Below are 24,561 nucleotides of genomic sequence, written 5' to 3' on the forward strand. Positions count from 1 at the left end.
ATTTAGAACTTTTCGATAAGCTTTATGTACAATGTGATACTTGCAAAAATTGTAGTACTTAAACTATCTTTCCATTTGGTAGCGACAATATTAAATAACAATTGTGAACTTTCCAATTTTGTTGTAAAAATATACTTTTAATGTTAAATATTATTTTAAAAAAGTAAAACTTGGAAAAATAATGTTCACTAATAAATCTAATATAATCGTAGGGGAAATATTTGGACGTGGGAAATGGGAGCCTCTTAGTACATATATTTTAGTCATTTTTAGTACTTATATTTAAAGTGAGTGATCTCAAGTTTTGTAGAATAAAAAATGATTTATGCCAAGAAAAAACAATTTTTGCGGAACAATCATCGGGGTTGCGGTGAGGGGCAGCGAACAAAGGGCTTAGCCCTCCTAATATTAGATATAATAGTATTAGATATACGTGGCTGGGTGGCGCTGTTGTTTTGTCGTCAGCCATCTGAGCCCAAGTCTGCGGGTTCGATCCCCGACCCAGACACCGGATTTTCGGGATCTCAGCCGCCATGTCGTATGATTATGCGGCATGTAAAAGATCCCTGGAGTGCCTTAGTGCCTGGAGTGCTCTTGGCATTTCCAGCAAAATTGAATTCCTAGTGCACTTTAGCATCCAAATAGAGTCTCGGTGCTGCCATCTAGTGTGACAGAAACTAGACGTCCAAATTAACATGGCCAACGGTATCTCACCCAATGTGGTGGTCCTGAACGAGTGGATACCACTTCTGGAGAACGCACTAGGTCTGCTCATCGGGAAGACTGATTGTGCAGCTCATAGGAAATAAAAAAAAGTATTAGATATATTAAACAATCTTATAATTGTAATGCTTTAATAATTATTTTAAAAACAGTACCTCATATCCTAGCTCTATACCCTAGAAACCTTCTTAGAGAAAATTGCCGCAAATGTAAACAAATGACAAAAAATCAAGTTTATACAAACTAGAAGTGCAATGAAATAATATTTATGGTGTATGTATTTAATTTTAAAACACTGAGAAACGTTAAAGTGTTAAAATTTCCGCAAATAATCAAGTACTAATTTTACATTTTTCTAGCACTAGCAGCAGCATATAAGAGATTTAATTTTATAACATTAAAACAAAAATCCTTGCACTTGGAGAAATTGAATCTAATATTTAACAAGTCATCTTTATTATAATTGCAAAGTATTGTTTAAATTAGAGCATTTAGGAAGAAAAAGAGCGTGAATATGCTTTTATCTTGGTTAATATTCTATTAAAAGGCAACTTTTCTGTATTTTTCTGACTTTAATTTTTTTAAAGATAACTCTATAAACATAGTGCTTTTGAGAATTTAGTAAACTTGACCAATTCCAAAAAGTTGACATCAGTGATATGCAAATTAGATATAATAATGATGAACAATTTAATGAGAGCTTCGCACTCATCCTAATTTTAAAAAGAGTATCTCACATTCAAGGAACCTTCTCAGAAAAAATTGGTTTGAACATGAACCAGGGTTTCCGCTACGGTAGCTTTTTTCGCAAAATGCGAAAAGACCCCTCAAAAATGCTAAAATTCAACAAAGCATTTTCGCATTTTTGCTAAATGATTTTACTAAATTCCATTAAAAAAAAAGCTTCCGCGGAAAACCATGACGCTAACATCCATGAAAAAAACTTGATCTAACAAGAAGGAGAAAAAATCTAAATATCTTTAGCAAGAAGAACCATGACGCTAGCGTTCACGAAAACCAAAATGTTTTGATAAATAATAAATGTGTTTTTTTTTTGTTATAGTTATTCTTTTTGATATTCTTGTACATTAAGCTATTCTTTGTCAGATAACTTACAATACTTGTTTGATATAAAGTAATTTTATAAGCCTAATGGCATTTTAGCATTTTGCTAAAACTTTTTTTCAGATTTTAGCTTTTTTGCTAATGAATTTTTAGACTCAGCTTAAACCCTGACATGAACATATGAAGGAAAACAAAGCAGACACATAAAAATGAGAAGTACAATGGAATATAATATTTATGGTGCATCTATTTAATTTTGAAACACTGAAAAACGTTAATCTGTTAATATTTCTGCACAGTATCGAGTATTAATTTCATACTTTAGCAGAAATGGAAATAAAGCAGACATACAAAAACGTGAAGTAAATGGAATATAATAATTACTGTGCTAGTATTTTATTTTAAAATAATAATAAACGTAATTATGATGAAATTTCTGAAAAGAATCTAGTACTAATTTTGTACTTTAGCAGAAATGAAAATAAAGCAGACATATTAAAACGTGAAGTAAATGGAATATAATAATTACGGTGTTAGTACTTTAATTTAAAATAATGATAAACGTAAATATGATAAAATTTCTGCAAACAATCGAGTACTAATTTTATACTTTAGCAGAAATGAAAATAAGGCAGACATAAAAACGTGAAGTAAATGGAATATAATATTTACTGTGATAGTTGGATGTTAAAACAATGAAAAACGTAAAACTGTTTAAAATTTCTGCAAGAAATCAAAGTACTAATTTGACGCTTTTCAAGTACTACAATTTGCAAATAAGAGATTTAATTTCATCCCTAACATGAAACAAAACAGATCGAGGATCTAATTCCACGAAAATAGCTTCTAGCATTTCACATTTAGAAAACGAGCTTCTAGCAATGTGTGGAAATAAAAAAATAAAACTCAGGCTCTTATAAACTTTGAGCTAATATCCGAAGAGAGAGGAAAAAGGTAAATAGAACTATCTTTAACATCGAGTGAATAGTTTTGCTTGTTTTTGTTTTAATCGAAGTTTTCGACAGTTTTCTCTTATTTTTGTTCCATTGTTTCGCTTGTTGATAAATAAGTCGATAAAAACAGGTATTTCGGATCAATGAGACGCCGGAGTGGAACTCATAAACTGAAGAAAGCGGAAATTCTCCTATTTCCTAATCTATTTTAATTTTATTACTTTAATTTATTTTGTGCGAAATATTTTTGAGCAATGAAGCCAATAAACTGATACTAATGCTCATGAAAATATGTGTTGCCAATAAATCGTAAAAAAATGAATAAATAAATAAAATTATAACATTGAAAAAGTAAATAAAAAATGTGACTACATGCTATCCTTAAAATTTTAGTTAACCTTAAACACCAAAAACGGTGGCAGCTATAACTATTTTTTACAGTGCACGTGAAAGATGTGTTTCCATTTATAATAATGAAAGGTAGAGTTACAGTTACTTTGTGGCTCCCTTACAACTCCAGAACCATTTGGTACTAGAGAAAATTTTAGCCTTCGATCCTAGAAATGGTTAAAAAAATGTAAGCACTTATGCGAAATACTTTGGAAACATTAAGTACTAAGTGAGAAACTTCTAAAAAACAAATTTTTTTTGCTTTGTTTCAGCATTATGCAGTGTTACAGATTAAACTTCTGACAATTGCGCGTTATCAATGATTTAAAAGATAACATCAGTGGTGTTTGTCAGCTTATAGCTCTATTTTATCAAAAGCGATTATGAGTTAATTACATGTTCTCCGACAATTAAATACTTGTATGTGACGTCAACGTGTGTATCGATCCTAATTGGTTGTTGAAACGTTGCATTTGTTTATTTTAGCAATTGTTCGTTTAATTTTATTTCGAGTTAGCCTAGCTCGTCAAATATGTCTATTCTATGCACACGGTATAGAATTTCGATTTATAGCCTACTTCACACAAAGAAAGACACAAAGCCTTGTAGTACTTAAACAAATTATTATGCAAAGAAGTTGACAGATACACAAAACAAAAATAATTACGGTTTATATAAAATACATCAATAAATAATAAATATAGGTTAAATAAAAGAGATTGACAATAAAGAATTTTATTTTAACAGTTTTAATAAGTGATACGCCCTTACATTCAATTAACTTCACGTTAATTAGAATTCTAACTTATGCGAAGAAACTTAGAAAGCAATATCCTAAGTATTAACACGCCATCTTGTTCGTAAACATCCTGCTGGGGCTGAGGTTATAAGTTAGGGTCTGTGTGTCAGTAGACTTCTGGAATTGCAAGTACCCAAATATCCCTTTTTCATTCCTTATATAAAACAAAATGAACATGGAACATTTAGTAAGTAAATTGGAAAACTATATTAAACTACCTGATTATTTTCTATAAAATTACGCTATGAAACTTGTTTCTATAAACCTGAAGGTGTAAAAAGCAACAATAACTGAAATTAAAAAAAAGTTATTTTCTAAACTTTAAATTCATTTGAAAATTTCTTAATCGTGATAAATCTTGACTACGATGTATTGACAGCTATTATTTATCAAAAGCATTGTTATAGGTGCTCGATTATGATTAATATTGATTTAAGAATTCAAAACATTTCTTACGCCGTACGAAGAACCAGTATTCTATTATTGAAACTTATTTCCAATGTCCTGATAATAAGATAAGGTTTTTATGAATATGCAATAATTTTCTTAGTTAAAAATGCAATCTTCTTACATTTCTTATTCAATGAAAAATAAAAACAAATTTACGTACTTAACTTATGCAATATGCTTTAAAGCTATATATATTAGAAATTCCCATATTTTGTCTATGAAGAATTTTTTAAACATTAACTAATATATTTTGAATTGGATGATAAAATTTAAACTTTTAAAGAAATGACTTGCTTATTTCTTTAGTCAGCTGGCTTACCCTTAGATTTAACTAAGTGTTCAAATAACGATAAAAAATAATGTTTTTGAGGTACGGCTGAGGTATGTAAATTGAGCGTTATGCAGATTATTTTAGATAGCCACAAACTTTATAATATTTAAAAAAAATCACTGCAGTTCCTTAATACTCGTCAAAACTTTTATATTGCCACAACAACATAGTTTGGTTCACTAACGAGTTAATTAAAAAGTATAATTTCATAAAAGGATATTGGATTTTTTTTATTAGACAAATTAGCCATTACTAAAAAGTATAATTTCTAATAAAAGGATCTACATATATTTGTTGACCATTGTATTTTATTTACTAATTTAATTCATGCCGAATTTCTATTTTTAATTATATAAACTTTACTTTAATTAAAAATTTTAATTATAATTTAATTTCAATTATATAAAATACCAGCCAACTATTGTTAACCATGTGATGCCAGAATTGGCATACACATATTTATTTTCTATCTTTTAAAATATCCTTAATTACTTAAGCTTATTTTTATTAATGGAAGAATTACTTTTAAAATAAATCAAAAACTTAATCTTTTTAAACGAACATAAAATATTTATTTCTTCTCTTCCAGATCAATGTAACGGATACTTTCTTTTTATTTCATTATTATGCAGACATATAAATTCACTGTCGCCTCTAATCGAAAACAAAAATCTATTTTATAACTTTTTATTCTAATTTTCCAACGGCTAAATGTTTCGGTTGCATGGTTATAATATTTCACATAAATTTGTTGGCGACTCGTGATCGCCAAGGTGTTCTTTTTAACCCATGTGGACATGCTAGTTGGCTTTGTTTTTGGCTATGATATATTATGATAAATCGCCAAATTTTGGATCTCCTACCCATACTCTTTCTCTGTCCGTTGAGAATAAATATATTCACTTTTAATTTCAAATTGGTGGAGGCTGGGGGCCTTTGGGCCTCCCAGTCTTAATTTTCTAACGGTCAGAAATGTTGTTCTGGCTTTATGATCTCTCATTAGAGAGTATTCTTATTTCATCCCTTTAAGGGATTTCTTATTTTTTGAAGAAATGGCCATTTCATAATTTACAAAATTATGCTTAATAAAATCTAAATTTACATTCAACGATTTGTACATCATTTCCTGGAAACGTTATTGTTTTTATTCATTCAATATTGGCCAAAATGAACATTCATAATTCCACTATACATTAACCACGCCTAATGAGGGAAGCAGCAAGCTTTCATCATTACAAACCATTTTTATTTATATTCTATTGACAAAATTATATTTGTAGTTAAGTTCTGTAATGAAACATTTCCTGTCTACTCTAATAAAACATTTTGAAAAATGCATGTTGATATTTTCAGCGTTTGCACGAATCAAACTGATCATTCAATTTAAATAATACTTTATTCGCATCAAAAGTTATGAATGGAGGGAAAAAAACTGCTTCACTTTTGTAGGTTTACAAGGTCATTTTTAGCTGCTGATAAAACTGGGTAATCGCTTATAAGAGAGAATAAAACATGAAAGGTAAGCGTTATCATGCAACAGACCTTATCTTATTGTTATAAAAATTGTGGATCCAGAAATCGAAACAGCTGCGTGTGTCAATAAGATATGTCAAGTCCGGCGAAGAATGTACTATGCATTTTCAAAAGCGGCAAGAATAAAATTTCCTTTTGATTCAAGTGGATTTTCTAAGGTAGAGATGAGTCTTATAATTTTGGTGTTATTTTGATAAATCAATGATTAGATAGCAATATCAACTCACTTATACCTGTTTAAACCAATCAGTGATATCATCTTTCGTGAAATATTGACTGTCATTTCTTATTCAGTAGTGCAACTCGTAAAAACGTCATTTGCTTTGTATTAATGTTTTAAAGGAAATAAGATCTGTATTTCCGTTAAAATTGTCAAGATATTGCTGAATTTCATGCATGTAATCATTTCTTGTTTACTAGTGCAATCTCTGAAAGCGTCATTCGCTTTAAACTAATATTTTAAAGACTGTATTTCCGTTAATGTTGTCGAAATATTAGTTGTTGCATTTTATATTGCTTCAAAACTTCATTTGAACTGAGTTCATCACCATGTGGAATGAATCTGACGTCATAGCTCATGAGCTATGTAGCGTCGAAAGCGAGAACCAGGAGAATTCGGAAAGGGAACCTGCAGCGACGGATTCGATGTTCGTTATGGGAAAGTCGGCAATCGATGAACTCAGACGTGATGGGTTCACATTCACTTGGCGGATTGAAAACTTCAGCTCGTTTGGTAGAAAAACTGGCGAATACATCCAAAGCCCTACTTTTTTAGTAGAAAAGCTAGACAAAACTGAATGGTATTTGCGTTTGTACCCTAGAGGTGATGTTGATCATAATTATACAGCTTGTTACCTTTACAGAAAAAAGAATGACGAGGGACCATCAAAAATTGTCATAGGCTATAAAATATCTTTTATAACTGTAGATGGAACACCTAACTTATCAGGCCAGGTTGAAAAGCTTACATTTGCTAAGAACAAAGGTTTTGGCAATACTAAATTTATAAAACGAGACGAAATTTTAAAGAAGAAAAAGGCTTTCCTCCCCAAAGACACCTTAACTGTTCGATGCCATATGTGGAAATGCTTTTTTGAGAAATCAGTTGCAAAAGAATGTTTTGCTTCAACTAGGATAGATGTCGAGCGATGCTACTTAACATGGTCTGTGAAAAATTTTAGCGCCTGCGAATCGGGGGTAAAGCAAGAGGTTCCTTTTGTGCCTGCGTCAACCAAAGTACCGCCTTTAGACATTAAATGGTTTATAAATAAGGAAGATGGTACAATCAATATTGAGATTATACTCCGCGGAAAAAAAGTTTCAGTGACAACGTACGTAATCTGTAACATATCTATCCTCGATTCCAAAAGCAATAGTCAAGTTTTAGTTCAAAATGATCATTTTTTCGAACCTTACAAAGATGAACAGGTTTGGAGCTTGCCACCGTTGATTGAAAAAGAGGAATTGCTTTTAAACCGAGATCAGTACTTGTCAGATGATTCTTTATCTTTGACTTGCGAATTGGCAATATCACTTGGCGAAGAATCGTCCACAATCGAAGAGTCAAATTTCAAACCTTTCCCAGAAAACGATTCCAAACAGAATAAGAATATGGCAAACACATTAAAAAGTGATTTGTTGTCCCTTTACACAAACAAGAAATATTGTGATGTAACTCTTCAAAGTTCAAGTAAATCCTTCCCTGCCCATAAAGCAATTTTGTCTGCCAGATCCTTAGTATTGTCTACTATGATAGAAGATGAAAAAGGTGATGAAACTAGACATATTCTAAATATACCTGATATAGATGAGAACACTTTAAATGATATGTTGATATACATGTATTCTGAGAAATTAGATCATTTGAATTTAGAAAGTGCTATAAAATTGTATTGTGCTGCTGATAGGTACCAAGTACTCTCTTTGAAAGCCATCTGTACCGATTTTTTGAAATCTATTTTAACTCCATCAAGTGTTTGTCTCTTACTAGCACTTGCGGATGAACACAAAGACAACGATATGAAAAAGTATATTCAAGATTATATATGTAATAATGCAAGTGAAATTTTTCATTCGAAACTATGGAAGGAATTCATGGATAAGAAAGCAACTTTAGCAGGTGAAATTATGCATGGCGTCTTGAAAAAGAATTGAAAATCATCTTATCTGGAAGAAGGGATAATCTATCTAGATTAGGTAAATAACTTATTTACTAATTTTATTTGTGACTAATTTCAGTTTTATTTGAATACCCCATTTTCTAAATCTATGCAAGTTAAACAATACCTGGTGAACAAGTTACTTTTATGACTAATTTTAATTTTATTTCAATACCTCTTTAGCCAAATTGATAATTTAACAAGAAGTGAATAATTCACTAATTAATTTTAGTTTTCGGGGAATGCCTCACTGCATATTCGATAAAAATTTAACTAGAATACCTGATCAATTAAATTATTTGATTAATTTTAGTTTTATTTGAATGCTTTACTTGCCTAATCAATTAATGACTTATCGATTAGAAATTAACTAGGTTAAGGGAACAATTTAGCCTGGTCTATTTAGTTTGGTAACTTATCTTAGTTTTATTTAAATGCTTTATTTGCCAACCCGATTAACAGAATAAAAAAATAAAGACGGAACAAATAAGTAAAATTAGTTATTATTCAAGGGCTATATTTTTTTCATTAAGTGTTGTTAATACTTATTGATAGAGAAATTTATTTTGAATTGCCAGGTGTTCTACAAAGGCCTCCCTTAAAAGTATTTTTAAAATTCTCGTCAACAATGAAGATTACAAACCAACTTTAAAGCGATAGGGAAAAACCGCTATTGAAATTAGAAAAATTTCTATCTAGGAACGCGAGTGAACAGAAAATTAAAACTTGTTTAATTGCTGGTTCAAACTTGAGGGTATTTTGAATAATCACTTTTCAATTCCACTGTTTTCTATAAGGAATCTAAAAATATATTATCAAAGCAGTCACTTCTGAGCTCCCTGAACAAAATTCAAAATTACTCAAGTGCTTCAAAATCTATACATAATAATAAACGCGGCTGTGTGTGTGTCTGTTCGTTTGTCTGTCTGTCTGTAATCACAATATATCGCCCCAGAAGTCTCGCCCAGGCACGAAACTCGGCATATAATTGTGTTTTGACATAATGAAGAAGTATTTTTTTTCTTTTTCAAAAATTTGGATTGGTTTTTTAGTTATCAGTCATTTTGTAAGAAAATCTATGTTTTTTCGTCTTCAAAGAGCCATATTCAAAAAACTATTAAAAAATGCATATACTTTTCTCCACTCTTATAAATGTATGCTAATGCGAACCTTACAATTGAAATATTAATTTTCGACAACTTAAACCAATAATATACGAAGGAATTAATAATTTAATTGTAAGGTTATTCGCATTAGTTTACATTTATCAAAGTGGAGAAAAGTTTAACTTTTGTATTAAAAATGTGGCAACATATTCGATACGTAAATAGAACCAAAGAACTTACACGCTTCGTATACTTATACACTCCCTTATACAATCTTTGATAGAACGCTTCGCTTTGATATATTTGTCGCTGTACGCAGTGCTATAAGCGAAAGCAGAGAGCACGGCGCACTTTACTATACTCATCATACTCATACTTATTTGTCGCTGTTCACAATTGTTATAATAAGTTTTTCTTCTTCTTTCCACGCTCTATTTTTTTTTCTTAAGCGAAGACGATAATTTTTGTAGCGATATAGAAATTGATACCATAAAAAATTATATAGAAATAGAAATTGATACCATAAAAAATTAATTCGTTTTCGTGTTCTTTTCATGTATTTAGCATTTTAGTTTTTTTTTCTTAAGCGTTGTAGCTATATAATATATAAAAGCATATGATGCTACTAATCTTCAGATTTCCTGCTATGTTTTAAAAAACTTTATTTGTGAAAACCTTCAGCGTGACGGACAGCTGACCGCCTTAGGCGGCTAGTTAAAAAATAAATTTAAAAAAAAGCAAAATGGGAATTGAGGTGGTAGGGTAAAAAGTTTTATTTAGTGTTCCCTTTTGAGGCGGTATTTCAATTTTGGCAATACAAACTACTTTGGCTTCAAAAAAAAGTTCTACAATATAACTTATGCGTTAAATATAATGCAACGTATTATTTTATATTGAATTATTCCTCTGTTTTTTCAGCAATTGAGATAAGTTTCATTTCTTTTTATTTTGTTATTTCTCTCTCTATAAATTAAGATTACGGATTAGAGAAATATTTGTGTTGCTGGTAAAAGATGCTGGATTTGGAATGCTGGTAAAAGTGACATAATTACTATTGATAATCGCTGTTTATCTTAACAATAATCTGATTAAGAAAATAACCGGTATTTTCTACACTATTTTAATTTTTTCAAGAATAAAAGCCACTACCTTGTGTATACTTTCCGGTATTCTTTGCATTATTTTTTGAGATAAAGTGCCACTGCCTGGTTTACATTATTTGCCTAGCATTCCTTACGCTGATATTTTATGGTTGATTGCCACATCCCGGTATTGATTACTCTGAAGTTTTTTAAGGCTGAGTTCCATTGCCTGGTATGTACTTGACCAACGTTCCCAACACAAATGTTTGTTTTTTTTAAACTTTTTTCTAAAAACTTTTTTTAGGTTAAGTGACACTTTCTAGTATTCCTAACACAATTTAATCGGCTATTGTTATACGTTATATTAATTATTGATTATTAATGATAACTAAATGAGACCGTTAAAGTAAAATTTGTGCCTCATAAAGATATTGATTTACTTAATAAAAAATTGTATCATTTAATATTAAAAATTCTTCTTGATCATTAACTTAGAAACAATTTTTCTTAAAGAAAGCAATGTTCGCTTCACAAGCCAACTGTAGTAATCTAAAGAATAACCACCTAAACTGGGACGATTTTTTATTACCACTATTCAAATGGGAACTCCTCAAACACCACTAAACCATTTATTTAGTTTCAAACCTTTATTCGACAGCTGAATTAAAAAGAAATAATTTTATCCTTTTTATTCTTTTTGAACATTTACGCAAATATAAAGTGGTTTTGAAATTTTATATGTTCACCCATAACACGCCGCATTAACGTCTTTAAATTTTACTTGAATATGAAAATAATACTTACACACCTCATTTCAACGTTTTCTAATTGAGTGGATCTTTAAGATTTCGGATAGAAATTTTACTTTTTAAAATACAATCTTAATACATTGTTTCAACGCATGCAAACATTTAATTCTGCTTTAAAATAAATAAAATTAAAATGCATAATGAAATATGAATGCATCACTTATAGAAATTATTCCATCAATAGTTGTAATTCTGATGAATATATCAGAAAATAAATATTTTCCTTTAAATGTTTATTATTCAATATAATTATTTCTAATTTATGAATACCAAACTAAAAAGTAAAAAAACAGACGCATTTACCGCATTGTATGGGAGACAAGATATTATTTTCAATTTGCTTCATATTAAGTCAATTCAATATTAAGTCAATTTGCTTCAGTGACTACGAACTATAATTTTGACTTCCATAGAATAAAAAGGATACTTAAAAACTGTGCATTTAATAATGTCTTATTTTTACGTTTAACTATTTCAATTGGAAAATGGAAATTTTAATATTAAACACGCCAACATTTTAATCTATCTTTATAAATTTTATTATTAAATCATTCCTTGAGAGAAATTAAAATAAGTGTTTATGTATTTAAATTTATTTAGTGAATTAAAATTGAATTACATATATTTTCAATTTCATTTATTTTTATAAAGAATAATAAACATCTCAAGGATAAAATATTAAAATGCAATTATGGAATTTAAATATTTATTCTAACTAATGTTAAGATAAATAATATTGAACAAATTGTGCCAAATATAAATGATTCATTTCATTATTGGCAAATCTAATTGTTTCTATCTACATAAATGGAGATGTCGCTTTTAACTTTTGTAAGATAACTATACATCTTCCTGATTAGCGATTTTCTTTGTGCAATAATATTTATGTTTGTCAATCGCTGTTTTTAACTACAAAGCAAAATTATAAGAAAGGCTAGAAATTTGATCGAAGTAACCTTTCAGACAACTGGTACAATTTTTTTCTCCCAAAAGTAAAATGTTGATATTTTTTTCCCCGTTTGTATCCCTTTGCACAGCGATTTTCTATGAATGTAATTAGATTTACCCATGTCAGTCGCTGTTTTTAAATTCATTGAAAAATTATAATAAAGGTAAGAAACTCGATTCAAGTAACCCTTAAGACATTTTAATGGCATATAAATACACTCTATAACAAAAAAATCGAAGCACCAAGAAGGAGTTGTCCGATTGAAACAAAAATTGGGAGAAAGGAAGACAATGTACAGAATAGTAAATGATTAAAATTTCAGAACAATTGAATAATTTATTGCAGAGTTACAGTAACAAGTTCAATAAGGTGTTGACCCGCCTCTAGCCTGGATACAAGCTGCCACACGGCGCGGCATTGACCGATAAAGCTCTCGGATGGTCTCTTGCGGTATTTCCTGCCAAATTCGATCCAATTGTCGAACGAGGTCATCAACATTCTGTGCCAGATGCAATCGCTTTCCCATCATATCCCAGACATGCTCGATGGGAGAGAGATCTGGTGATCTGGCAGGCCAAAGAAGAGTTTGACAAGCTTGCAGACAGTTCATAGCAACACGTGCCGTATGTGGTCTGGCATTGTCCAGCTGAAAACCCAGCCCAGGGTGCTGCAAAAGGAACGGTAGCAAAACAGTTCTTTGGATGTCGTCGACGCACCGCTGTGCGGTAAATGTACCTCTAATGACGACCAAAGGGGTCCGGTTGTCAAAGGAAATGGCACCACAGAACATAATGCCTTGTTGAGGGCCTGTGTTGCGTGCAATAGTGAATGCAGGATCCCCCCTCTACCCTGTGCGTCTTCAAACACGTCTTCGATGATCGTCAGGACACAGTTGGAAGCGGGATTCGTCGCTAAAGACTATACGTCCCCAGTCGGCATCATTCCAACCATATCTGTTCAAAAAATTCATGCATACGAAATTTCAAAGCAATCGAATGATTGCTTCTTGGTGCGTTGATTTTTTTGTTATAGAGTGTACCTTGTTATTTGAGCATAGTTGATTTAGTTTCATGATTAAAATGTGAAGAAATTCAATATACAATTTAATCCCCGCTATAATGAAGCCGGGAAATAGTGAATACTCTGTTGCTGTGAACGTTTTAATGGTCCCGTTCAAATTGCTGTTCAACTAATGTATTGTTTCACTCGCTTATAGTAAATAACTTCGTTTATAGCGGACTCAAATCTATTTCTTGATATTATTAAAATAATGATAAAAAGTCTATGGAATAAGCACTGAAATAGTACACGATTACTATTTTTTATTAAAATTAAATGTATGCACATTATAAATTAGAGTTTAATTTGCGTCATTTTGCTGAAGGGAATAATGGTTGTGATTCAAATAGCAGAGAAATGAGAGAACAAATTGGCTGCATAGAAATTGCACTTCAAAAATAAATAAATGAAATAATTATATAAATGGCAAAAAACTGAAAGTGTAGATAATCTAAAAAATTCATTACACTGAGACAGCCACTTCGTTATATGGAGAAAAAATTGAAGAATTGAAATGACAAAAAATAAATAAATAAAATAATTATATAAATGACAAAATCTGAAAGTGTAAATAATCTAAAAAAGTCATTACAGTGAGACAGCCACTTCGTTATATGGAGATCAAATTGAAGAATTGAAATGACAAAAAATAAATAAATAAAATAATTATATAAACGACAAAATCTGAAAGTGTAAATAATCTAAAAAAGTCATTACAGTGAGACAGCCACTTCGCTATATGGAGAAAAAATTGAAGAATTGAAATGACAAAAAATAAATAAAATAATTATATAAACGACAAAATCTGAAAGTGTAAATAATCTAAAAAAGTCATTACAGTGAGACGGCCACTTCGCTATATGGAGAAAAAATTGAAGAATCGAAATGACAAAAAATAAATAAATAAAATAATTATATAAATGACAAAAACTGAAAGTGTAGACAATCTAAAAAATTCATTACAGTGAGACAGCCATTTCGTTATATGGAGAAAAAATTGAATGTTATTTAACGTTAAAATTTTCATTATACTTTGCTGCTGAGAGACTTTATTTAATTAGCTAATAATTGAGAAAACAAATTATGAACTGTTGCAATCACTATTTTCCATTTGAAAATTTTTAAATATAGTGAACTATCTTTTGGACTCTGTGCTAGGTCCGCTGATGGGGTGCTATTACGAGGTTCGATTATATAAATATCCTACAACATACAAAAAATGGTAAAAATTAAAGGTTTTAATTTTCTCCTGTAACAATGAAAAAAATCTAAATTTAATTGAATTTAAAAAAAAAAATTCTTTTGATCGCATATAAGAGTTCACTGTATTTAAAACTAAACTAGTAAAACTCTCATTTTCTGTCATTATTTAAAACATAGATACCAGAAAAATATGATCAGGTTTAGGAAAATAAAAAACAACTTTTAAAATCATTTTTTTAGATTTTAATATTTTCAAGTCTATCGATAGTTAGAAATTTCAATAATGATTTCTTTTTAATGTAGCTTAATAGGATTTAAAATTCAAACGAATATTAAAATAAAATATTTGAGGGAGTGATAAAAAGAATAAACTTGTTCTAACTATAAATAATAACTACTTATACCTACACAAATGGAAGTAATCCTTTACAAACATATTAAAGTTTTTGACTTTTGCAGCTGATCAATAAAATTTAAATTAAAAAAAAACCCTAACTTTTAAGGATCACTTTTTAAATTTTTAACGATATCTTCCTTTAAAGTTTATTGTCACTTCGGGGTTTTAATAATGATTTTTCTTTTGACATCCCGGAATCTTAAGAATTTTAATATTTATTTCACTGCAATTATTTGACATTTTTTTGGTACAATTTGTTCAAAATAATACTCAAAACAGAATGTTTATAAGTAGGGTTGTTCAAATAAGTATTTCCGATAATTTTACAGTGATAAAATGCTTATAGTATTAAAAAAAGTAACGAAATATTTCTTCTACCTTTTTTTTACAAGTATTTATTTTCAATTTACAAATTATGTTTTCTTTTTTTCTGCTTCCACGCTTTGCTATCTTCAAATTTTATTTAAGAATATTTTTGATCATAATATTTTTTAGAAAATATTTGAGATCAAAGAAAATTATTTTTTCAAATAGTTTCTTTTTAGATTTAAAAGAAACTTTTTTTTACAATTAAAAAATCAAATATAAATTATTGATGTTCCTCAAAGTCACAAATATTGAAATCTTTTTTTAATTTTTGTATTATTTTATAGAGCAGTTATTTTTTCCTTGTAGAATGCAGTTCCTTTATTGCTAACAAATTTAATTTTTTAATTTCATTAACAACTAATAAAAAACTGTACTTACTTAATTATTAATATACTACTATTTTATAAATAATTCGAATTTTTTTATTTTACTATTTATTTAACAATAGTAATGTAATGATAGCGTCAAATTAATTTTTTTAAAAGTCTTTGGTATACATGATATTTCGGCTGGTTATATTAATAAAAAATTAATAAAAAAATTTTCAAAGATATTTTGAACATATAATGTAATTAAAATTTAAATTATGATGTGCAATATTATTAAACATTCAAACTTGATTAAGTAAGATTAAATAATTTAATTTAGTTAATGATCTAAATGTATAATTGAATTAATTTAATTAATGAAAAGTTTGACTACTGAATATAGTTATAAAAAGTATTTCGTTTGCTCTTATGATTTCTTACAAATTACACAAGTCTATGACAAAAATTGTTTAAAAACCAATAGCTGATTCTGAAAAATTTACAGAAAAAAAGAAATTTTTTTTTTATCATGTACCATTTTTTCTCAAATTGAACATTTTGTATTCCATAGCCACCGCATTTTATTGCAAAGAAAGAGCTAAGCATTTAGTGTAAAATAATCACCACTACTGGCTAAAACTAGAGGTACAAAGTACTTTGAGTAGCAAATAAATAAAAACAAAATTTTAAGTAATACCACGCGTATACAATTTCATTTTTTGGTATTGTTTAGAAGGATTATAGTTCGATATTGCTCTTATTCACAAGAAGAAACATAAATGTCCTTATTTAAACAAATGAGGTATTGTTTCTAAAGTATTTTATTTCACTGAATTGAATAAAACTAATCCTAAATCAGTAGAACTAATAATTTAAATGTTATTAATGTGAATTTGATCCATTTGCGTACCTCTACATCGCTATCTAAGGCATTTTTTTTTTATGTATTATTTTACGCTGTCCAAGGAAAGCAAAGTTAAAGAGATTGAATATTTTAGAAGAAAGAGGGTTTTATGTATTAAATTTAAAACTTCTATTTAATACGCGTCTAAAAAAAGTCTTATAACTTTGATAAGGCTGATCAAGGGATAGAGCATTCGCCTCATAATGAGGAACCAGGTTCGAATCCCAGCGGTGACTGGTTGATACGAAGTCTGCTCTCGGCTAGTACCGACCACAGTGCTGGCATAAAAAATATCCTCAGTGTTTGACGGATCATGGGTCAGAATCCCCTTGCCAACGAGCTAACTGTGGGAGGTTTTCATGGTTTTCTTCTCAATGTAACACAAATGCGGGTTAGTTCAATTAAAAAGCTCCAAACGAATGAACTTAGCTTATCATAAAGCCAAAATTGGGTCGGCTGTTCAACGACGGTATTAAAATAAAATGATTCCTTTGCCGGTGGGCTAACCGTGAGAGTTTTTCGAGAACTTCCTTGCCATGTAACGCAAATGCTACTTAGTTCCATTAAAAAGTTCACCACGGAGGCCAGTTTGTACCTATGCTTGATTTAGGTTTGCCCGTGTCTGCTTGGTTGAGATTAAATTTACGAAGATTCAGAGTTAAACATTGATAGTCGTAAACTCAGAATTGGGTCGACTGTTCAACACCGGTAATAAACTAAAACTTTGTACCTATTAGTTCGACTCAATTAATTTGCCAACGATTACGAATTAAAAAAAAAACAACATAAATAAGCTAATACCTCATTTATCTATACAGCATCGTCAGACGTGTCAATGGGTAAAAATTCTAAATTATTCTTATTAATTGTACTTCTGATGCATAAAAACTTTTAAACTATTCTAATATTTCAAACTATTAATTGCTAATTTTTGTCCAATTCGAATTAGGGTATAGAAAAAAATACTTCCAATAGCAAAAATAGACTTTGGACGCTTAAATGGAACTGTACAATATAAAATGAGCTATACAAATCTGAACTTTTTAATAAAACCTTAATATCTTCTAAACTATTAGTCCTACAGACTTTTACATTCAAGACAGAGTTTTACATTCACTTTAACATAAAGATATAGATCAGACAATACTTCACTTGTCTATATAGCAATAATTTAAATTTCCCCCACTTCAGAATCTGTAAGATAACTGAAGACTAAGAAAATTAATACCGTAGTTGAAGTCAGCTCACCAAACAATATGAAGAGCAATCAATTGCAAACAAATTTTCATAACTCAAATTTTACAGGTCTGTATCATTTATTATTTTTCTTCCTTTTCCATTGCGCGAGCACAGACGATGACAGTTTGAAAAATAAAATAAAAAAACATAGGTATAAAATAATATTAATAAAAAAATTCTCAATATTTATTATATTTTAGCTGATCTAATATTTGATTGATTGATTGATTTGTTCATTTACGTCGCACTAGAGCTGCACAATGGGCTATTGGCGATTGTCTGGGAAACACCCCTGAGGATGATCCGAAGACATGCCATCACAATTTCGATCCTCTGCAGAGGGGATGGCACCTCCGCTTCGGTATCCCGACGACCTGCACGCGAAGTCGAGCACTTAACAGTAGAACAGTTTAACGAGGACCTATACCGCACATCCTTGGTCCCTACGCAGACTGATCCAAGTGGTCACCCACCCGCACACTGACCGCAGTCAGTGATGCTTGACTTCGGTGATCTGCTGGGAACCGTGTCATAACGATCAGTCCACTGCGGGACGATCTAATATTTAAAAGAACTAAAATAGTAGCAATAGTTATTTTAAAGTTGGGGCATGTGTATCAAATGTTTCAAGTGGCAAAAATTTTATCTTAATAAGTGGAATATTTCCTGAGCTATCAAATCTAAAAAAAATTATATTTATAAATTTCATTTATGAACTACTCGACACATTTCCTTCTAATTTTGATTAATCTTTAATGATAAAATTTAAATTATGTATTTTATCATTTAAATTTACATAATTTAAACTCAGTAAATATTTGCATATCTTTCAAATTAGAGCCTTTTTGACCATATTTAAGTGAAAAAAAAATGTTAAGTAAAAAAAGCAATAAAAGTAATTTCATGGATTTTACATGGCAAAACGTTTTCAATTCACTTAAAAAATCTTAGATAAGGCGATCTACGCAAACAATAAAATTAACATTAAGTCCAAATTTTCGACCAATTCCCTGCTTAAACTATTGGGACTATATTTTATAGATTACCAACCTCTATCTTTTTAGAGTCAAAAATCTAAAACCATCGGAAAAAAAAGTATTACAAAAAGGACATTTTTTATGTGTAATTTCGTAACTTAATTAAAAGTTAGTACTAAATATACTAAACAAATTTGAGAATAATTCTTTGAACCATCAAGATCGGCACTAACTATGTGAAAATCTGATCATTAGAGCAAAAGTTATTTAGGGTAATATACACATATATTTTTTTACCTCTGTACGATTTTGGAATAAAAGAATATCTCTAATTTTTTTAATGCACCGCCGTAGTTTAGTGATGTGTTCTGTTAGGGTAAAAAAATTTTATTTATATTTTAGTGTCTGAGTATGACAATAATATTGTGTAATCAAGTATAATTAGGGTTCATTTACATAATAATAAGGTTCAAAGCGCCCATATTAAAGTTACAGCAAATTTAAACGTTCTTGTTGTTCAACACGATCCAAAAATTTTTGACAGCGTAGAATATACTTTAGACAAAGACTTAGTGTTAAAAAGGAAGATTAACATTTTAAAATAAACTTACCAAAAAAACAAACCCAAAGATAAAAATGAAATCTATAAGTGTATAATTGGATAACTAAGAAAAGAAAAAATAAAGAATGGTCAAAAGTACCAGAATGGGGCAAAATCTACCGTGTTCCTCGTTTAATAAGAACACCAAAAACATCGATAATTTTTGTATTGGTATCGATGCGCCTTGGTAATAATTTTAGTGAAATTATTAAAGTATGGTTCACATAGAATATGATAAAAGTTGATTAATTTTGGTAATATAAACATGACACCTTAAAGCATGGCATAAAAACCATTTATTCAGCTAAATTTGCTTATAAGTTTTCTATTTTTTACTAAAAGTGTGTTAATAAGAACTATAATTTTGAAAACCAGAATTTTCGGTAAACCGTTACCATATAAACGGAAAAATAAAGAAAAAAATGGTTTAAATACCGTATATTTTGACTTTTAAATTCAGAATTATAGTTACCAATGCAGTACGGTAATTTTATTCGAATTTTTTCCTTCGAGTCTACGAAGTCTGTTCCTGTTATAATACTTTCTTCAGTTATAATACTTTCTTCTGTTATAATACTTTCTAGCTTTTAATTCAAGAGTTAAGTTATAAAATAAACTACGAAAAATATGAATCAATTAAATCATGACTTAAAAAGTGTGAATGGTTATAATGATCATTCTTATTCTTATCTGCTCTTCTGAATGTTAATATGCATTTTTTTTTCAGGGTTATTAATTCAAGACTCCAGTTAGAATTTCTTTGGTCGCACTTGAGCACACCCTGTCATTTCAAACATTCTTCTGTGAAATGAGGAATGAAGAAAAGTCATCAAAAATCTGACTTCAGCTACCAAGTCATCAAAAGTCACGAACGATAATTATATAGGGATTATTTCATCTTCCAGTTTAAATTCAAGAAGGACGAATTGATTGGCGAAAACTTTTTAAAAATTCTTTTGGCCATCATTAACAATCAGTTTTTTTTTTCCTTCGTGAATTTAGTTTTGAGCGATTCTTTGAAACTTAAATCTTAATTAACGAGCTGGCAATTGAGTTAAAGATAATATGACATTACTAAGTTTTCTTGTGCATTTCGAAATAAAAAATTATATTTTTTGATGAATAAAATAATGACGTTACGCTTAGAAAATCAAAAAAGCTCTTTATATTATTCTTCATTAAATGCAAGAATACTGTTTTTTGTATGTATTATACATTTATTAGAATTAGATTGTGTAGTAAAAAAGAATTGTTCTCAAAAATACAGAATTAATTTATTTTTTACAATTTTCGATACGTGACATTTAATATACAAAATAAAGATTTTTACTTAAAGAGTCTGTACAGTTTTTTTGCTGCTGTTACATTTTTGCATTTTATGAAGTAGAGAGTACTTATTCATAGAAATTAAATGTCATAAAATAAAAGTGTTTTGAATGCGCAGAAATTATTTTCTATAGTTAAAATAATTTTTCTATAACAATTTACGTTCAATTAATAAAATAATGAAAGCGACTTCATATAAGTCTGGAATGGGAAAATGTTAATAAACTTCTGAAAAAAAGAATTAAATTCTGAAATAGAATTCTAATGCAAGTTTACAAATAGAACGGCTGCAATCAGTGAGCGGAAGGGGAGGGGGGCACGGTTTGATTACCCTGCAAAGCGATCTGTGTGGTATTGGTTCTCGTTTAACTGTTGGACTGTAAAGTGATTGAAAGATCAAAATTGTAAAGGCATGTCTTCTCGGGGATGTTACCCAAGCGGTCGCCAATAGCTCCAGTAAATAAAGTAATTTTACTATTCAAAAATAGAACATTAATTTATCAAAAATGTATAATATAAATATATTTATTTTAATGAGCAGCATTAGCTTACTTTAGATACAAATAATTAATTATAAATTAGTGCTTGAATCTAATTAAATAATTAATAAACATCTAATTATTAAAATAATAAATATAATATCTTAAAGAAACAGGAAGGAATACAAATTTCTTTATATTTTTGAAATGGCAAACTCAGCATAAAATAAATTAGATTATAGAAACATGTTATTGTCTATGTTCGAAATCACTCTCTATGGTTTAATTAAGATTTATGGATTAATTTAAAATCTGAAATATTGATTTTGTGGAATTATATTTGTAATTAATTTTTTGTGTTTATAAAAAAATAATAGAAAGAGAAAAAGAATTTTAATATTCTTTATTATTTAAGATAAAGTGTAAATCGTTCAAAATTAAATAGCAAGCTGTTAACAACGCAAAGTTACACTAAATTTGCCCATTTAGAATCGTCTGCGACATCGAATACAACTTGCTAATAAATTTTATTGTCCACTGCAAAATGTTATTTCTACATTTTTAATTAGACCAGAACAGCTAATCTGAACTTCTATTGTTGGTTTATCATGTACTAAGTGAATTAAAAAGAAAAACAACGAACTTACTTGCAAACGTCAGTAGAATGAAGAATTTTATTTATATTCAGTGTGCATTTGTAAACTGATATTTTCATTCGATTTATTTATAGAATAACATACATATGCAGACTTGTATGCTCATCGCAAAGCACGGCTTATAAATTCTTCTCGGTTGACGAACAGATAGCACTATTTTAAGAACATCTAAGTGTTAAGGTTACAAACTGAAGTCGTAGAGAGAGACTCTAAAAAAGGCCTAGCAATCAAGGCTGAACTTGATCAGTTAACAAACTGAATAAAAAGCATTCCCGCAGTAGTCGGTTGTGCTCTAGGGGATACATGGAGGATAAGGGTTCACAGTTTCATGATCAACGGCATAATTGCAGTAAATAGTCAGCATTGCGCTTAGGCCGCGTTTGCTTCCCAGACAAGCTGGTACCAATCGATCGGAAGTCGGGTGTGCTTGAAGTCGCCATTGGGGTTCAAAATCAGTTTTTTACAAGGACATTGCAGCACAATAAAGTGAAAAATATCAATTTTTAGTTTTTAAAAAAGAGAGACAAATTAATTTGCAAAAACGTACTTTAAGACATGGGTGGAGATGCTATACATGCTGTTAAATCATTTTTTTTTTAAATTTTCTTAATCGACAATTACTCTATATGTTATATAGGCTACCTTACGAAACATGTAAAATAGTACAAAGTTATCACAAAGTAAAAAAGGCGTTATTATAGAAATTCTAGAAAATATTTTTGTCTTAATTACATCCCTACAATTCTGCAATCATCATTTTTTGAAAGATAATTTAGTGATATTTTTTTTTCCAATGCCCACCTGTGTCAACATCCGTCAATTCAGGTATATACAGGGCGATTTTGTTGGTCTCTCTTTCAGGGGCAACATATTAGGTGGGCCAACGTCGCTCCCACAGTGAGGGCAGATAGAACAGAGAAGGAAAGAACATCCATGTCTTGCCCGGGATTCGAACCTAGAACCTTTCTGATGCAAGGACAGTTCCCTCTCCCCTACACAGGCCTGTCGGCATTTAGTGGTATTAAGTTACTTGATTTTAGATTTATGTTGTTGTTGTTGTAGTTCATTTACGTCGCACTAGAGCTGCACAATGGGCTATTGGCGACTGTCTGAGAAACATCCCTGAGGATGATCCGAAGACATGCCATCACAATTTTGATCCTCTGCAGAGGAGATGGCACTTCCGCTTCGGTAGCCCGACTACCTGCACGCGAAATCGAGCACTTTACGGTAGAACAGTTTAACGAGGATCAATACCGCACATCCTTGGTCCCTACACAGACTGATCCAAGTGGTCACCCACCCGCACACTGTTGGCAGGCAGAGATGCTTGACTTCGGTGATCTGTTGGGAACCGTGTCTTAACGATCAGTTCACTGCGGGACTTAGATTTATGTAATCATATAGATTTGTAGGCTTGGGAGCATAGCCCTCAAAAACCACTATCAAACTGTAGAACAGATATCACAGATTAGAGAAGTGCAGCCCAAAAGTACATCCTAGGTGAAAGGAGGGATTCGAACCTGCAACTTTCATGTTTTAAAATGTTTGGTGCAGGAATACTCCTAGGTCACGTATTTTTTGATTTATTACAAATGTAGTTGTAGTTCATTTACGTCGCACTAGAGCTGCACAATGGGATATTGGCGATGGTCTGGGAAACATCCCTGAAGATGATCCGAAGACATACCATCACAATTTTGATCCTCTGCAGAGCGGATGGCTCCCCTGCTTTGGTAGCCCAACGGCCTGTACGCGAAGTCGACCACTTTAACAAGTATCAATGCCGCACACTCTCGCTCCCTAAGCAGATTGATTCAAGGGGTCAGTCACCCACACGCTGACTGCAGTCAGTGATGCTTGACTTCGGTGATCTGCTGGGAACCGTGACTTAACGATCAGTCCACTGCGGGACATTTATGCCAAATGATACTGATTACAGTCAATGCTTATACAGTGCTTATTCATAATTCCCTCCGGGGTTTCGAAGCGTTATAGTAAAAAACGAAGACGAATATGGCAAAAAAGAACACATGAAATTATTCCGAAAGTAATCAAGTTTTAATTTAAGCAGTTGCCGGTAGATGGCAGTAACATGAACCACTGAAGCCCGTTTTAATAAAGAAAACTGGCGTTTACAGGCGGAGGGAATTATGAATAACACTGTATTTAGGATAGGAACTTGTAAAATATTATGTTTAATCTAATAACGTAAAACCATCAGCTGGAGCAGTGTTTCCCAAAGTGTGGTACGCGTACCCCCAGGGGTACGTGAACCGTTTAGCAGGGGTACGCGTTCTTATGCTAATTATCTTGCAACAAACGAAAATTTCAAAAAATTTATTTAAAAACAAAGCTAGCCATACAAATTTACGATTACGTATCTCTCTCTCGGCTATTTTTTGCAGAGTTAATAGTTAATAATTAGTGGTGTCAATAGCCAGGTGTAATTTTTAACTTTTGTACAATTTTTTATAGTGAAAAATACTTTCATTTTCTTTTTAGTGGTACACAGCGTTACAAAAAACTTAGAAAGGGTACACAAAAGTCGTAAGTTTGGGAAACACTGAGCTAGAGCAATGATCAAAAAACAGGGGTAAATTTTCAGCGTTATTGTGCTGAGGTTCGTATGCAGTTTTGTGTATGACACTGTAGTGTTGATTAGAACTGTTGTGTCGTTTGTTGAAATCCAAT

At 30.5% G+C, this 24,561-nt stretch overlaps 2 protein-coding genes across 2 annotated transcripts in view; both read left to right on the forward strand.

Moving 5' to 3' along the window:
* The window catches only part of LOC107453563 (uncharacterized), a 413,713-nt gene that overhangs the window by 347,592 nt on the left and 41,560 nt on the right, over positions 1–24,561 (forward strand). The gene's annotated exons all lie outside the window — the stretch shown is intronic.
* LOC107453565 (speckle-type POZ protein B) lies at positions 6,307–20,741 on the forward strand. Its single transcript, XM_016070437.3, has 2 exons — positions 6,307–8,440; positions 20,134–20,741. Exon 1 carries the CDS (start codon positions 6,794–6,796, stop codon positions 8,396–8,398), a length of 1,605 nt encoding a protein of 534 aa, XP_015925923.1. The 5' UTR covers positions 6,307–6,793; the 3' UTR covers positions 8,399–8,440; positions 20,134–20,741.

This window comes from Parasteatoda tepidariorum, chromosome 10 (genome assembly GCF_043381705.1).
Source record: "Parasteatoda tepidariorum isolate YZ-2023 chromosome 10, CAS_Ptep_4.0, whole genome shotgun sequence".
Lineage (NCBI taxonomy): Eukaryota > Metazoa > Arthropoda > Arachnida > Araneae > Theridiidae > Parasteatoda > Parasteatoda tepidariorum.

Excerpts from the sequence above, each read along its gene's own strand:
- LOC107453565 (XM_016070437.3), top strand. The coding sequence starts at position 6,794 with ATGTGGAATGAATCTGACGTCATAGCTCATGAGCTATGTAGCGTCGAA.